This window comes from Cebus imitator, unplaced genomic scaffold (genome assembly GCF_001604975.1).
Source record: "Cebus imitator isolate Cc_AM_T3 unplaced genomic scaffold, Cebus_imitator-1.0 Scaffold51, whole genome shotgun sequence".
Taxonomy (NCBI): Eukaryota; Metazoa; Chordata; class Mammalia; order Primates; family Cebidae; genus Cebus; species Cebus imitator.
In genome coordinates this window covers 10,256,461-10,268,990 of record NW_016107366.1, presented here as the reverse complement: position 1 = coordinate 10,268,990, position 12,530 = coordinate 10,256,461, and the positions used below count along the sequence as shown (strand labels likewise).

The 12,530-nt window shown below is 42.0% G+C and overlaps 2 protein-coding genes across 5 annotated transcripts in view; one reads left to right on the top strand and one right to left on the bottom strand.

Moving 5' to 3' along the window:
- Positions 1 to 3,821, top strand: part of SYNC (syncoilin, intermediate filament protein) — a 22,026-nt gene extending 18,205 nt beyond the window's left edge. Inside the window, exons 3-5 of one of the 4 annotated variants that reach the window (XM_017527945.1) lie at positions 1,121 to 1,245; positions 1,414 to 1,490; positions 3,314 to 3,821. In XM_017527945.1, the coding sequence (XP_017383434.1) occupies positions 1,121 to 1,245; positions 1,414 to 1,490; positions 3,314 to 3,324 (213 nt within the window). In that variant the 3' untranslated portion in view covers positions 3,325 to 3,821. Of the gene's footprint in view, positions 1 to 1,120; positions 1,246 to 1,413; positions 1,572 to 3,313 lie in introns of those variants that run through there. The other 3 variants (XM_017527946.1, XM_017527944.2, XM_017527947.1) reach the window with 3 other exon arrangements.
- A 1,194-nt stretch (positions 3,822 to 5,015) lies between these two features.
- RBBP4 (RB binding protein 4, chromatin remodeling factor) overlaps positions 5,016 to 12,530 on the bottom strand; it is a 25,082-nt gene continuing 17,567 nt past the window's right edge. The window contains exons 5-8 of the mRNA XM_017527728.2: positions 11,844 to 11,920; positions 11,685 to 11,742; positions 11,483 to 11,593; positions 5,016 to 6,018 (exon numbers count right to left, since the gene is read on the bottom strand). Coding sequence (XP_017383217.1) covers positions 5,953 to 6,018; positions 11,483 to 11,593; positions 11,685 to 11,742; positions 11,844 to 11,920 — 312 coding nt within the window. The 3' untranslated portion in view covers positions 5,016 to 5,952. The remainder of the gene's footprint in view (positions 6,019 to 11,482; positions 11,594 to 11,684; positions 11,743 to 11,843; positions 11,921 to 12,530) is intronic.

The window sequence follows — 12,530 nt, the reverse complement described above, 5'->3', positions numbered from 1 at the left end:
AAAAAAAAAAAAAAAAAAAAAATTAAAATATGCAGAAAATTAACTAGGATAGCCAACACCCTCACTAAAGCATCAATTTGCACATGAAGTTAAGTACTAAATAGAAATTATCTTTTAGGAACTTTGGAAACAAAAACTTTTTCCTTAAAGAAGCCAATTATTATTTTTTTTTCCCCTCTCAGATTTGGTCTTGTTGCCCAGGCTGAGTGCAATGGCGATCTTGGCTCACTGCAACCTCTGCCTCCCAGGTTCAAGCAATTCTCGTGCCTCCTAGCCTCCTGAGTAGCTGGGATTACAGGCCCCCGCCACCACATTTTGCATTTTTAGTAGAGATGGGGGTTTTGCAATGTTGGCCAGGCTGGTCTTGCTCCTGACCTCAGGTGATCCACCCACCTTGGTCTCCCAAAGTGCTGGGATTACAGGTGTGAGCCCCAGTGCCCAGCAAGCCAATTATTTTCTAACTTTTCTAGAATTCTAGCCAATATTTAATAATTGTTGCCACAAAGACTTTTAATTTTTTTTTTAGAGATGGGGTTCACCATGTTGGCCAGGATGGTCTCGATCTCTTGACCTAGGGATCCGCCCACCTTGGCCTCCCAAAGTGCTGGGATTATAGGCGTGAGCCATCGCGCCTGACCATAAAGACTTAATTTCAACTTTAGTATATATAAAAAACTACCAATTATCATGCTCACCTCATCAGCACATATACTTAAAAACAAACAAAAAATCAATTATCTTAACAAAAAGAAACTTGCCATATGGAGAGGTATATGAAACTCTCAACTCACTTCACAACCAAAATCCTCCTCAATGACAAGTTAAGATTGTAATACTGAAAACTCCCTCTGAGTGCCTGATCACCCTCTCAGAATTCTATTAAGCAAGTTGTGGCTAACATACAAGATTCCTTTTATGATGTCACCATTTTCAAAAGCATTGTCACTTTTTTCCAAGACACAACCTCTCTGAACCTGTTTTGGAACCTATCATATAAATACCAGCCTCAATACTACTATGAAGATTAAACAATGAACAAGTGTTTTTTATAAATAAGAGTGGACAATATCAGGTTTTTATTGTTTCGTTCATTAGAAATGTTCTTGGCCATCTCATGCAGGAACAGCTGGAGGAAATGGAAGAACGCCAGAAGCAGTTAAGAAGTGGGGTGCAACTCCAGCAACAGAAAAACAAAGAGATGGAGCAGCTAAGGCTCAGTCTTGCTGAAGAGCTCTCTACTTATAAGTCAGTTTCTGCGGCTACACAAATTTCATCCAACACTGGCTGACGGGATGGTGGGGAGGGTTAGGGGAAATTTTACTTTAGAGTCAAAAACAAAAAATGGATTTGGGAAATGATTTTCAAAGTGTGCTTATCCACGAACACATGGAAAATGGCTCTCTTTTATTAAAGGGCTATGCTACCCAAGAACCTGGAACAGGCTGATGCTCCCACTTCTCAGGCAGGTGGAATGGAGACAAAGTCTCAAGGTGATCCTTGTAGAGAGAAGAGTGATATTTGCATTGTTACTGCTTTCCGAGCTTAACAATACTAATTAATGCCTAAAAAAATAAAAACAGGTCTGGCACAGTGGCTCACACCTATAATCCCAGCACGTGGGGGGTGCTGAGGTGGGTGGATTACCTGAGGTCAGGAGTTTGAGACCAGCCTGGCCAACATGGCAAAACCTCGTCTCCACTAAAGATAAAAACATTAACCTGGTGTAGTGGTGGGCGCCTGTAATTCCAGCTACTTGGGAGGCTGAGGCAGGAGAATGGCTTGAACCAGGAGGCAGAGGTTGCAGTGACTCGAGATTGTGTCACTGCACACCAGTCTGGTTGACAGTGAGACTGTCTCAAAAACAACAAACGAAAAAACCCTAAGGGTGCCTAATGACAAGGGGATAACTCGTACCTCCAAAATACCTGGGTCAGGCATTCAAAAGTTCATTTGGAATGTTTCAGTTTCTAGTAGGACTCAAAATATGCCTTATTATCACCAGGAATTCTGTGGCATCTAGGCTTTGGGCACACTTTCCTAACCCTACCCTACCTACATGCTATTTTCAGCTTCCTTACAAGAGCAGGCAGTTGTGTTATCAAAAACAATCAACATTATCCATTAATTTCCTTATGTAATATTCAAACACTGTGGTTTTGGGTAGAAGCAGAGATGTTCGTAAATTTTATTTCTTAAATTTACATCAAATTCACAAGCAACTATTTTAATTGTTGCTCTAATGTTCTAGGATTTTCTTTTAAAATTTTATTTAGTAGAGATGGGGGGTCTTGCTATGTTGCCCAGGCTGGAGTAGCGGCATGATCTGGGCTAACTGCAATTACCCTTCCTGGGTTCAAGTGGTATTCCTGCCTCAGCCTAAGTAGCTGGGATTACAGGTGCACACCACCACACTCAGCTAATTTTTTTGTATTTTTAGTAGACAGGGTTTCACCATGTTGGCCAGGCTGGTCTCCATTTCTTAGCCTCAAGTAATCTGCCCGCCTTGGTCTCCCAAAATGCTGGGACTACAGGCATGGGCCACCATGCCAGGCCTCAGGGATTTTCTTATACTTTTTTTTTTTTTTTTTTTTGTCAGAGTCTCACTCTTGTTGCCCAGGCTGGAGTGCAGTAGCATGATCTCAGCTCACTGTAACCTGCCTCCCAGGTTCAAGCAATTCTGTCTTAAGTCTCCAGAGTAGCTGGGACTACAAGCATGTGCCACCACATTCAGTTAATTTTTTATTTTTGGTAGAGATGGGGTTTCACCATGTTGGCCAGGCTGTTCTTGAACGCCTGACCTCAGGTGAGCCGCCTACCTCGGCCTCCCAAAATGCTGGGATTACAGGCTTGAGTCACCAAGCATAGCCTATACTGTGTTTTAATCCACATATGACTGACACTATGCTTAATGTTTGGGAAATTATAACCTTGCAATTGAATACAATGATCTGCTAAATGCATTTGTGTGGATCAGATTAAAAGTACCATCTGGAAAAGACAATGACTAATCCAAAGAACCGAAATTACAGGATTTCAGGCTTTGTAACAATACCTGTAAGAAGTTAACCTAGCAGAGAAAACGTGTAGCTATCCCACCCATCACCATCACATAGGTTACCATTCATTCTATTTCATAAATAGGAGGCATCCAAATATTTGCTAGGGGAAAGTCATTCCTGATCATGCAAAAATCACTGTAACAATCTCCTCAACAAAGCCTGCACTAACTAAACTTCAGATGTTACAAACTTTCTACTGTATTATTTTAACTTGCAGAAAGTATAAACTTACTTTTTCTCTTTCAACCTTACAGGGGCTGTTTAGAAACATATGGCCAAATCTGTAACCCAAAAACACCAGAACACTTTTTAGAAGATCACTAAGTACCCTTTGGACGTACTCTTCCAAACAGACAAGAGTGCCAGAAACTTGGCAAGCAATCATCCTGTGAAAGTTGCAAATACTGGCTGACCTGCTTAAAAAGATTCTGGAGTTGGCCAGAGGCAGAACACCAGACAACTCTGCTGGATTCTATTTCATCTGCTGTTGGTACTAATCTCAGTGCATCAAGGAAAGGAAAAATAAGCCTTCTGTCTTCCAGCAGCAATCCTCATATACATATGTGCTGAGTAAAGGATCAATGTATGGACACATCTTGGAGTATTTTAAAGAACGTTTATGTTGACCCAAACCAAAAACATTGAGGGGCGGCACATGTGGAGTCAAAAAGATAGCCAATTTCCATTGCACATGGGTTTACAATTTGCATTCTTTTGTGCCAGTCAGTGTTAGAAATTAAATGAATACTTTCACAAAGTTTACTTTTTGTTAAAGGATATGCTGACTCAAATAGTTTACTCTTAAAATTGTGTCAAGGTGGCCGGGTGTGGTGGCTCACACCTGTAATCCCAGCACTTTGGGAGGCGGAGGAGGGTGGATCACCTAAGGTTGGAAGTTTGACACTAACCTGACTAACACGGAGACACCGTGTCTTTACTAAAAATACAAAATTAGCTGGGCGTGGTGGCGCATCCCTGTAATCCCAGATACTTGGGAGGATGAGGCAGGAGAATTGCTTGAACCTGGAAGGCAGAGGTTGCGGTGAGCCGAGATCATGCCACTGCAATCCTGGGCAACAAGAGCGAAACTCTGTCTCAAAAAAAAAAATTGTGTCAGGGTCATTTTCACTATACTCTGAAACAACTAGACTTAAAGGAAAGAAAGCAATAGAGATTTGAACCTAACGGTTACGGCTATTCAGATTTTCCCAAAGATCTTAACTCATGAAAGTGGTTTTGGGTCAGCATGATCTGCTCAGTTAAAAAACAACAACAAAACTAAGTGACTGGAAAGAACCAGACATTTTATCTGGTTATTGCATCTGGTGATAAAGGCTTTCAAAGCCTATTATTTCTTTTTTTTTTTTTTTTTTTTGAGACGGAGTTTCGCTCTTGTTGCCCAGGCTGGAGTGCAATGGCGCGATCTCGGCTCACCGCAACCTCCGCCTCCCGGGTTCAGGCAATTCTCCTGCCTCAGCCTCCTGAGTAGCTGGGACTACAGACACGCGCCACCATGCCCAGCTAATTTTTTGCATTTTTAGTAGAGACGGGGTTTCACCATGTTGACCAGGATGGTCTCGATCTCTTGACCTTGTGATCCACCCGCCTCGGCCTCCCAAAGTGCTGGGATTACAGGCTTGAGCCACCGCGCCCGGCGGTTAAAGCCTATTATTTCTAACTTCTAAGTAAAGGCCCGAGTGACAAACATGCTGGGAGGTTCAAGCACCTTTTCCAAATTTAAATTTTGCCTTAAATTCTCTCTACCAAACTGCCTTTGACACTCTTGAAAGCCCTTGTAGTTCTTTAGAGGTGGACTTCAAAGAAATGTTACCTTAACAAAGACTAATCTGTGCCACCTCTGATTCACTGTTTTATGTCTTTCACCTGAATGACTCTTCTAAAGCCAGAGACTGGTGTTTGATGGATGTTTTAAACTAAATAAAACCCATCAGCATGGGGTTATGTAGAAAAGCAATTTATTCCATTTTAAGCACTTACACAGTTAGTCATGGAGAGTAACAGGCCTGCTGGTGAAACAGGTCACCCAAAATGGAGATGGCATCAAACTAGTGGTCAAAGACTAACTCCTAAAAAAAAAAGCAACTTTTATCAAGGATTAATTTAATTTTTAAAACAAATACAAGTTATTGATTCACTCTTCTCAACTTGAGAGTCTACCTGTGGCATAACTGTCAGGTAAAAACATACATCTTTACAACTTGGTGGTCCCAAGTTAAAAAAAACAAAAACAAAAACAACACCATTTCACAGAAAGGAAAGAAACAACATGAAAACAGCTCAAGAAATACACTAACGAGCAAAAATATATGGGGAAAGAGAACATGTAGTTTTGACTTAACTGAAGAAACCAAGAGGAAACTGGTCTACGTATGAAAATGTGCATCCTGCAAAGTCAGGTGTCAAGATTTGAGTAGGAATCTATATGACTTGAATCTCCCCTATTTCCTGAATAAAAGTGACAAGTTTCAGTATTTATACTTCATGGCTCAGACGCCTACTTCATCTCATTTGGCTCTATTCCTTATTCATTCTAGCATTTACTTAAATGAGTCTGAAAAACTTGGGGATACAGCATAAGAAAAATAATCACACATAATATTCCCCTTTCTGTAGCTACTTTAGACCTGGGTTTGTTACTAGAAAATTCCTGAAGAAAATTTCAAAGTAAGCCTGTGGCTTTGCTGAATCAAGCCCCCTCCCCCATTAATATTTAGAAAACAGCCACTGTTTGGGCTAATAGCATACTGGTGGTACCTATTATATAGAGGGACAGCTGAACAAAGTCTGTGTCTCAAAACCAGTGTTAAATCACTCTCAGGGTTGAGAAGAAAAAAGGGGAGTCTAAAATCACAAGAAGTAAAGACATATATATCTAGGACCCTTGTCCTTCTGGATCCACGCTTCCTTCAGGGTCTTCATCATTATAAATGTTCTCTGCCTGCCCAAAAACAAGAAAAAGAATTTAGTAAACATGAAGACTTCATAAAGTCAAGGTTTCAACAACAGATTAGGCCAGGGAACCAGACAATAAATATAGCTTTTGGGCCACAAAGTCTGTTACAACTATTCAACTCTGCTGTTGTTGGATGAAAGCAACCTACAATGGGTATAAAATATTAATTAGCATGACCATATTCCAATAAAAATAGACAGCTGGTCCACAGGCCCCTGATTAGGACATTCCCACAAGACTGAAGTGTGGATACTATTTGTCTTCATAACCAACATTCTTGAGTTCTTTAACCAGACATTATAATCATTTGAGATGGAATCTTACTCTGTTGACCGGCTGGAGTGCAATGGCGTAAATCTCAGCTCACTGCAACCCCTGCCTCCTGGGTTCAAGCAATTCTCCTGCCTGACTCCCGAGTTGCTGTAATTACAGGATTACAGGTGCTTGCCACTATGCCTGGCTTATTTTGTATTGTTAGTAGAGATGGGGTTTCACCATGTTGGCCAGACCGGTCTCAAACTCCTGACCTCAAGTGATCTGCCCACGTTGGCCTCCCAAAGTGCTAGGATTATAGGCGTGAGTGAGTCACTGCGCCTGGCCTAACCAGACATTATTAATAAGAACCAAAAAGTAAAAACAATCCAAATATTAATCAACTAACAAATGGATAAATAATATATCAAATCCAATATAAGGGAATATTATTTGGCAATAAAAAGCCAGTCAGGCCAGGTACGGTGGTTCATGCCTGTAACCCCAGCACTTTGGGAGGCCAAGGCAGATGGATCACATCAGGTCAGGAGTTTGAGATCAGCCGGACCAACATGGTGAAACCTCATCTCTACTACAAATACAAAAATTAGCCAGGTGTGGTGGTGCACACCCGTGGTCCCAACTACTTGGAAGGCTGAGGCATGCGAATTGATTGAAGCTGGAAGGTGGAGGTTGTAGTGAGCCAAGGCTGCACCACTACACTCCAGCCTGGGCGGCAAAGTGAGACTGTGTGCCCCACTCCACCCCCAAAAAAAACAACAAAAAAAAACCAGTTACATACATATGTTATGATTTTATTTATATAAGGTGTCCAAAATAGGCAAATCCAGATTGGTGGCTGCTTAGGGCTGGGGGAATATGAGAGAAAGAAGAAATGATGGCTAATGGGTACACGGTTTCTTTTTAAAATGAATTTTCTCAAATTGACTGTGGTGATAGTTGCACAACTGTAAATACACTGAAGACTACTGAACTGCACACTTGAAATGGGAGTACAAGTCAATTCTATTCTGACACTACCTGAAGTTAGCTTTGGACAAGACTGTCCCTACTTCAGAGGCCAGTTGCAAGTCCTTGGCACCAGGCTACCTACACACTGTATCCCATTTGGCTACAAATTTCAGGGTTCTCACTACTGCTTCCTCAGGTCTAAAAATTTGATGGAATGACTCATAGAATCCAGAAGCTTTTTTACTATTACTATTTTTTAAATAAAGGATGCAATTGAGGAACCACATGAAAGATATGCATAGGCCAAGGTGGGGAGGGGTTGCAGTGTTTCTATGAAGTCTCCAGGCGTGCCACTCTCCCAGCATGTTAATGAGTTGTTCAGCAACCTGGAAGCTCAGCAAATTAGTTTTTTTTTTTTTTTAAAAGACAGAGGCTCACTCTTCTTGCCCCAGGCTGGAGCACAATAGCTCAGATCTCTGCTCACTGCAACCTCCACCCACCACACCCTCTGCCTCCCAGGTTCAAGGGATTCTCCTGCATCAGCCTCCCAAGTAGCTGGAACTACAGGCATGTGCCATCAAGCCCGGCTAATTTTATATTTTTAGTAGAGATGGGGTTTCTCCATGTTGGTCAGGCTGGTCTCGAACTCCTGACCTCATGTGATCTGCCTGCCTCAGCTTCCCAACGTGCTGGGATTACATGTGTGAGACACCATGTCCAGCCCAAATTAAGAGTTTTTACAGAGCTCAATGTCTAGCCCTGTGATCCCAAGGTTGATGAGTGGTGCCAACAAGTTTTAATTCTCAAATCAAGTGTTTGGCCTTTCTGATTAAATCCACCATGAGGCTATCTAAGGGACCCACAAAAGTCACCCTACAGTAGAACAAACTCAGGTGTGGTCCAAAGTGGATCATTAGGAATGACAGACACTGCTAGCACTCTGCGAACTCCAAGTGTTTTTGAGGAGCTCTGTGCCAAGAAGTGGGACAAAGACCAAATATTTACTTAATCTACCACAATGTTAAAAACACCAAATAAAGTTAACAACCCGGAATGGGGGTGATGGCCTTGCAGGGATCTAGTTTAACCTTGAACTTAATTTTTTCTTTTTTTTTTTTGAGACAGGGTCTCCCTCTGTCACCCAGGCTGGAATGCAGCGGTGCCATCTTAGCTCACTGCAACCTCTGCCTCCTGGGCTCATGCCATGCCCACAATGAGCTGGGACTACAGGCGTGTGTCACCATGCCCAGCTATTAAATTTTTGTATTAATACTGAATGGATTTATTAGAGAGTGAGGCGAATTTTCTGTTTTCTTGTTACACATTTAACATACCTTTTTTGTAAAACAAAAAAACCACAATACAGAAAGGTAAAAAGAAACCAACAACATTTTACCAAACAGCTTTTTTTTGGAGACAATTTCACTGTTGTTGCCCAGGCTCTGGAGAGTAAAGGCGAGATCTCGGCTCACCACAACCTCTGCCTCCCGGGTTTAATCGACTCTCCTGCCTCAGCCTCCTGAGTAGCTGGGATTACAGGTGCCCGCCACCACACCCAGCTAATTTTGTATTTTTAGAGATGAGGTTTCTCCATGTCGGTCAGGCTGGTCTCGAACTCTTAACCTCACATGATCCGCTCACCTCGGCTTCCCAAAGTGTTGGGATTATAGGTGTAATGGAATTACAGGCATGAGCCTGGCTAGCAAACAGCTCTCTAAATATAGCCTAGATACACAAAATTTTTTTTTTTTTTGAGACAGAGTCTCGCTCTTGTTACCCAGGCTGGAGTGCAATGGCGCGATCTCGGCTCACCACAACCTCTGTCTCCTGGGTTCAGGCAATTCTCCTGCCTCAGCCTCCTGAGTAGCTGGGACTACAGGCACGTGCCACCATGCCCAGCTAATTTTTTGTATTTTTAGTAGAGACGGGGTTTCACCATGTTGACCAGGATGGTCTCGATCTCTTGACCTCGTGATCCACCCGCCTCAGCCTCCCAAAGTGCTGGGATTACAGGCTTGAGCCACCACGCCCGGCCTACAAAATTTTTAAAATGAGGAATACCATCATGCTATTCTTCAGTCTGCTTTCCCCTATTAGCAGCATGACATGAATATCTTATAAGCCTAACCCTACTTCTTTCTTGCTCTTACAGACAAGGTCTCACTTTGTTATCCAGGCTGGAGTGCAGTGGTGTGATCACAGCTAGCTGTAGCCTCAAACTTTTGGGCTCAGGGGATCCTCCTGTCTCAGCCTCCCAAAGAGCAGGGACTAAACGCACATGCCATCATGACTCACAGCAGCCTCCACCGCCCGGCTCAAGGTAACCTCCTGCCTAGGCCTCCCAAGTAGCTGGGACCACATGCACATGCCACCACGACCGACTAATTTTTGTTATTTTTAAGTAGAGACTGGGTTTAACTATGTTGGTTAGGCTGGTCTTGAACCCCTGACCTTGTGATCTGCCTGCCTCGGCCCCCCAGAGTGCTGGGATTACAGGCGTGAGCCACCACGCCCAGCTAATTTTTTGATTTTTTTTAAGAGACAGGGTCTCACTTTGTTGCCCAGGCTAGTCTAGAACTTCTGGCCTCAAGTGATCCTCCCGCCTAGGCCTCCCAAAGTATTTGGATTACAGGTGTGACCCACTGAGCACAGTCCCTAATCATCTTTCTTTTTGATAAGCTGATAGTAATATTACAAAGTATAGATATTATGATGGTATTTGGAGGTAAAAGATAAGTATGGATGTAGTACAATCTGTTAATCTGGCAGGCCACAAACATTTTATTTCTGTCTTCAATTAATAGTGCTATTCCATTTTACGAAAGTATTGACTAAAAATATCCCCCCTCCTCATGCTGAGTCAAAAATTATTCTGGTACTAGATCTATAGTTTCTTCTGAATTATTTGCATTTACCAGACAACCATCAAGTTATGCAATTCCTAAAAAAAAAAAATTGTGGGCCAGGCTCACATCTGTAATCCCAGCACTCTGGGAGGTGGGCAAATTCCCTGAACTCACAAGTTCAAGACCAGCCTGGGAAACATGGCAAACTCCATCTCTACAAAATCTTAAAAAATTAACCAGGCCGGGTAGTACATACCTGTGGTCCCAGTTACTAGGGAGGCTGAGGTAGGAGGATCACTTTAGCTTGGTAAGTGGAAGCTGCAGTGAGCTGCACCACTGCACCCCAGCCTGGACAAAAGAGCAAGAATTTCTCTTCCACCCTGAAACTGTGGTAAACTTCATATAACATAGAATTCAACAGCTTAGCTATTTTAGGTGTTCAGTTCAGTGGCATTAAGTACACTCACGTTGTATAACCATAACCACCATCTATCTCCAGAATGTAACTGTTTTTTAATATTAATATGAGACATCAGTTATTTTTATTAAACTGAAGTGCTTTGAAAATTTGAGGAGGGTGACTACCTTCTTTGAGGTAGAGATAGGGAATATTTTTGAAATCTAGCTAGGTTTCATGGAGAAATGGTAGTATTTGATGCTATGATATGACACACCTCCTTTGGGTATGTAAATTTGTACTTGTAAGATGATTAGGAAAGATAGGAGAAACACTGCAGATAGATGGTATGAAATTTGGAAATGAACTAGAACTAAAGGTGAAGGACATGAAAAATTCTTGAGTTTTCAAGTCTGGTTAGCTGGGAAAATATTGGAGCCATGTTAAGAAAAGAAGAAAATCCTAGCATTTTGGGAGGCCAAGGTGGGCACATCACTTGAGGTCAGGAATTCCGAGACCAGCCTGAACAACATGGAGAAATCCCGTCTCTACCAAAAATACAAAATTAGCCACGTGTGGTGGCAGGTTCCTGTAATCCAGCTACTTGGAAGGCTGATACAAGAGAATCACTTGAACCAAGGAGGCAGAGGTTGCGGTGAGCACCATTGCATTCCAGCCTGGGCAACAAGAGCTAAACTCTGTCTCAAAATCAAAGCAAAACAAAACAAAAATAAAGAAAGGAGGAGGAAACAGGAGAAAAAGAGAAGTGGGAGAGAGGATCAGTTTTGTTTAGCTGAATTTAAAATACCAGTGGGATAACCAAATGCGAGTAGGCAGTCAAAAATGACAAAGTATAGACAAGCCTTAAAATCACACCTGGGAGTAAAATGAACACAGATGGTAGCTGTAATCATAAAACATATAAATGTAAATTGATTCAATGGCTTTCTCATCTCACCTCCCCCAAATAAATGACCCTTACCATTTGCCACACTTGCATGATATTATCTTCTGATACAGAACAAATCACCCAAGGCTCATTGGGATTCCAGGAGAAATCAGATATCTTGGCAGTGTGACCACCATGAATAAACTGTAAGAAGGAAGAAAATAAAGATGTCAAATACAGAGAGAGGACATTAAATTATAGACTATTTCAGTACTGTCCAATGCTTGTAACATACCAACAACTCTGGTGGCCCGTCTTCTGCATCTTCTGGTGATTGTTCTTCTCCAATTTTACTAGCACAAAAGCATAATTTAAAAAGTTAAAACAGATTACCTTTGCAAAGTGTCAACAAAGGAAATAATTATATATACAGAGTAATGAATACATGAATTACCTTAAATCCCAGACATTCAGTCTGCGATCAGTACCACTGGAAGCCAAAATAGTCTCATTGTGAGGTGACCACTGAACCTACACATAGGAATGAAAGAAACAGCAAAGCCATGAATCAGAGAATAAAGGGGGAAAAAAAATCACAAAATATTTAACAATTTAAAAATTTTGTAAATAAAAGGGAAGAGGAAGTCAAAGTATTATAGACACTACCATTAAAATTAAGAGCCACGGCTGGTCCGAAGGTAGTGAGTTATCTCAATTGATTGTTCAGTCAGTTACAGATAGAACTCCTTGTTCTACTCTTTCCCCCCTTCTCACTACTGCACTTGACTAGTCTTTTTAAATAAAATAAAAATAAAAAAAAATTAAGAGCCAAAAGAATTTATTTTACAGGTGGGCACGGTGGCTCACGCCTGTAATCCTAGCACTTTGGGAGGGTGAGACAGGTGGATCACCTAAGGTCAGGAGTCCAGGACCAGCCTGACCAACATGGTGAAACTGTCTTTACCAAAAATACAAAAATTAGCTGGTTGTGGTGGCACATGCCAGTAATCCCAGTTACTCAGGAGGCTGAGGCAGGAGGACTGCTTCAACCCAACATCGCACCACTGCACTCCAGCCTGAGCAGCAAGAGCAAACTCCATCTTTAAAAAAAAAGAAAAAGGGCCGGGCGCGGTGGCTCAAG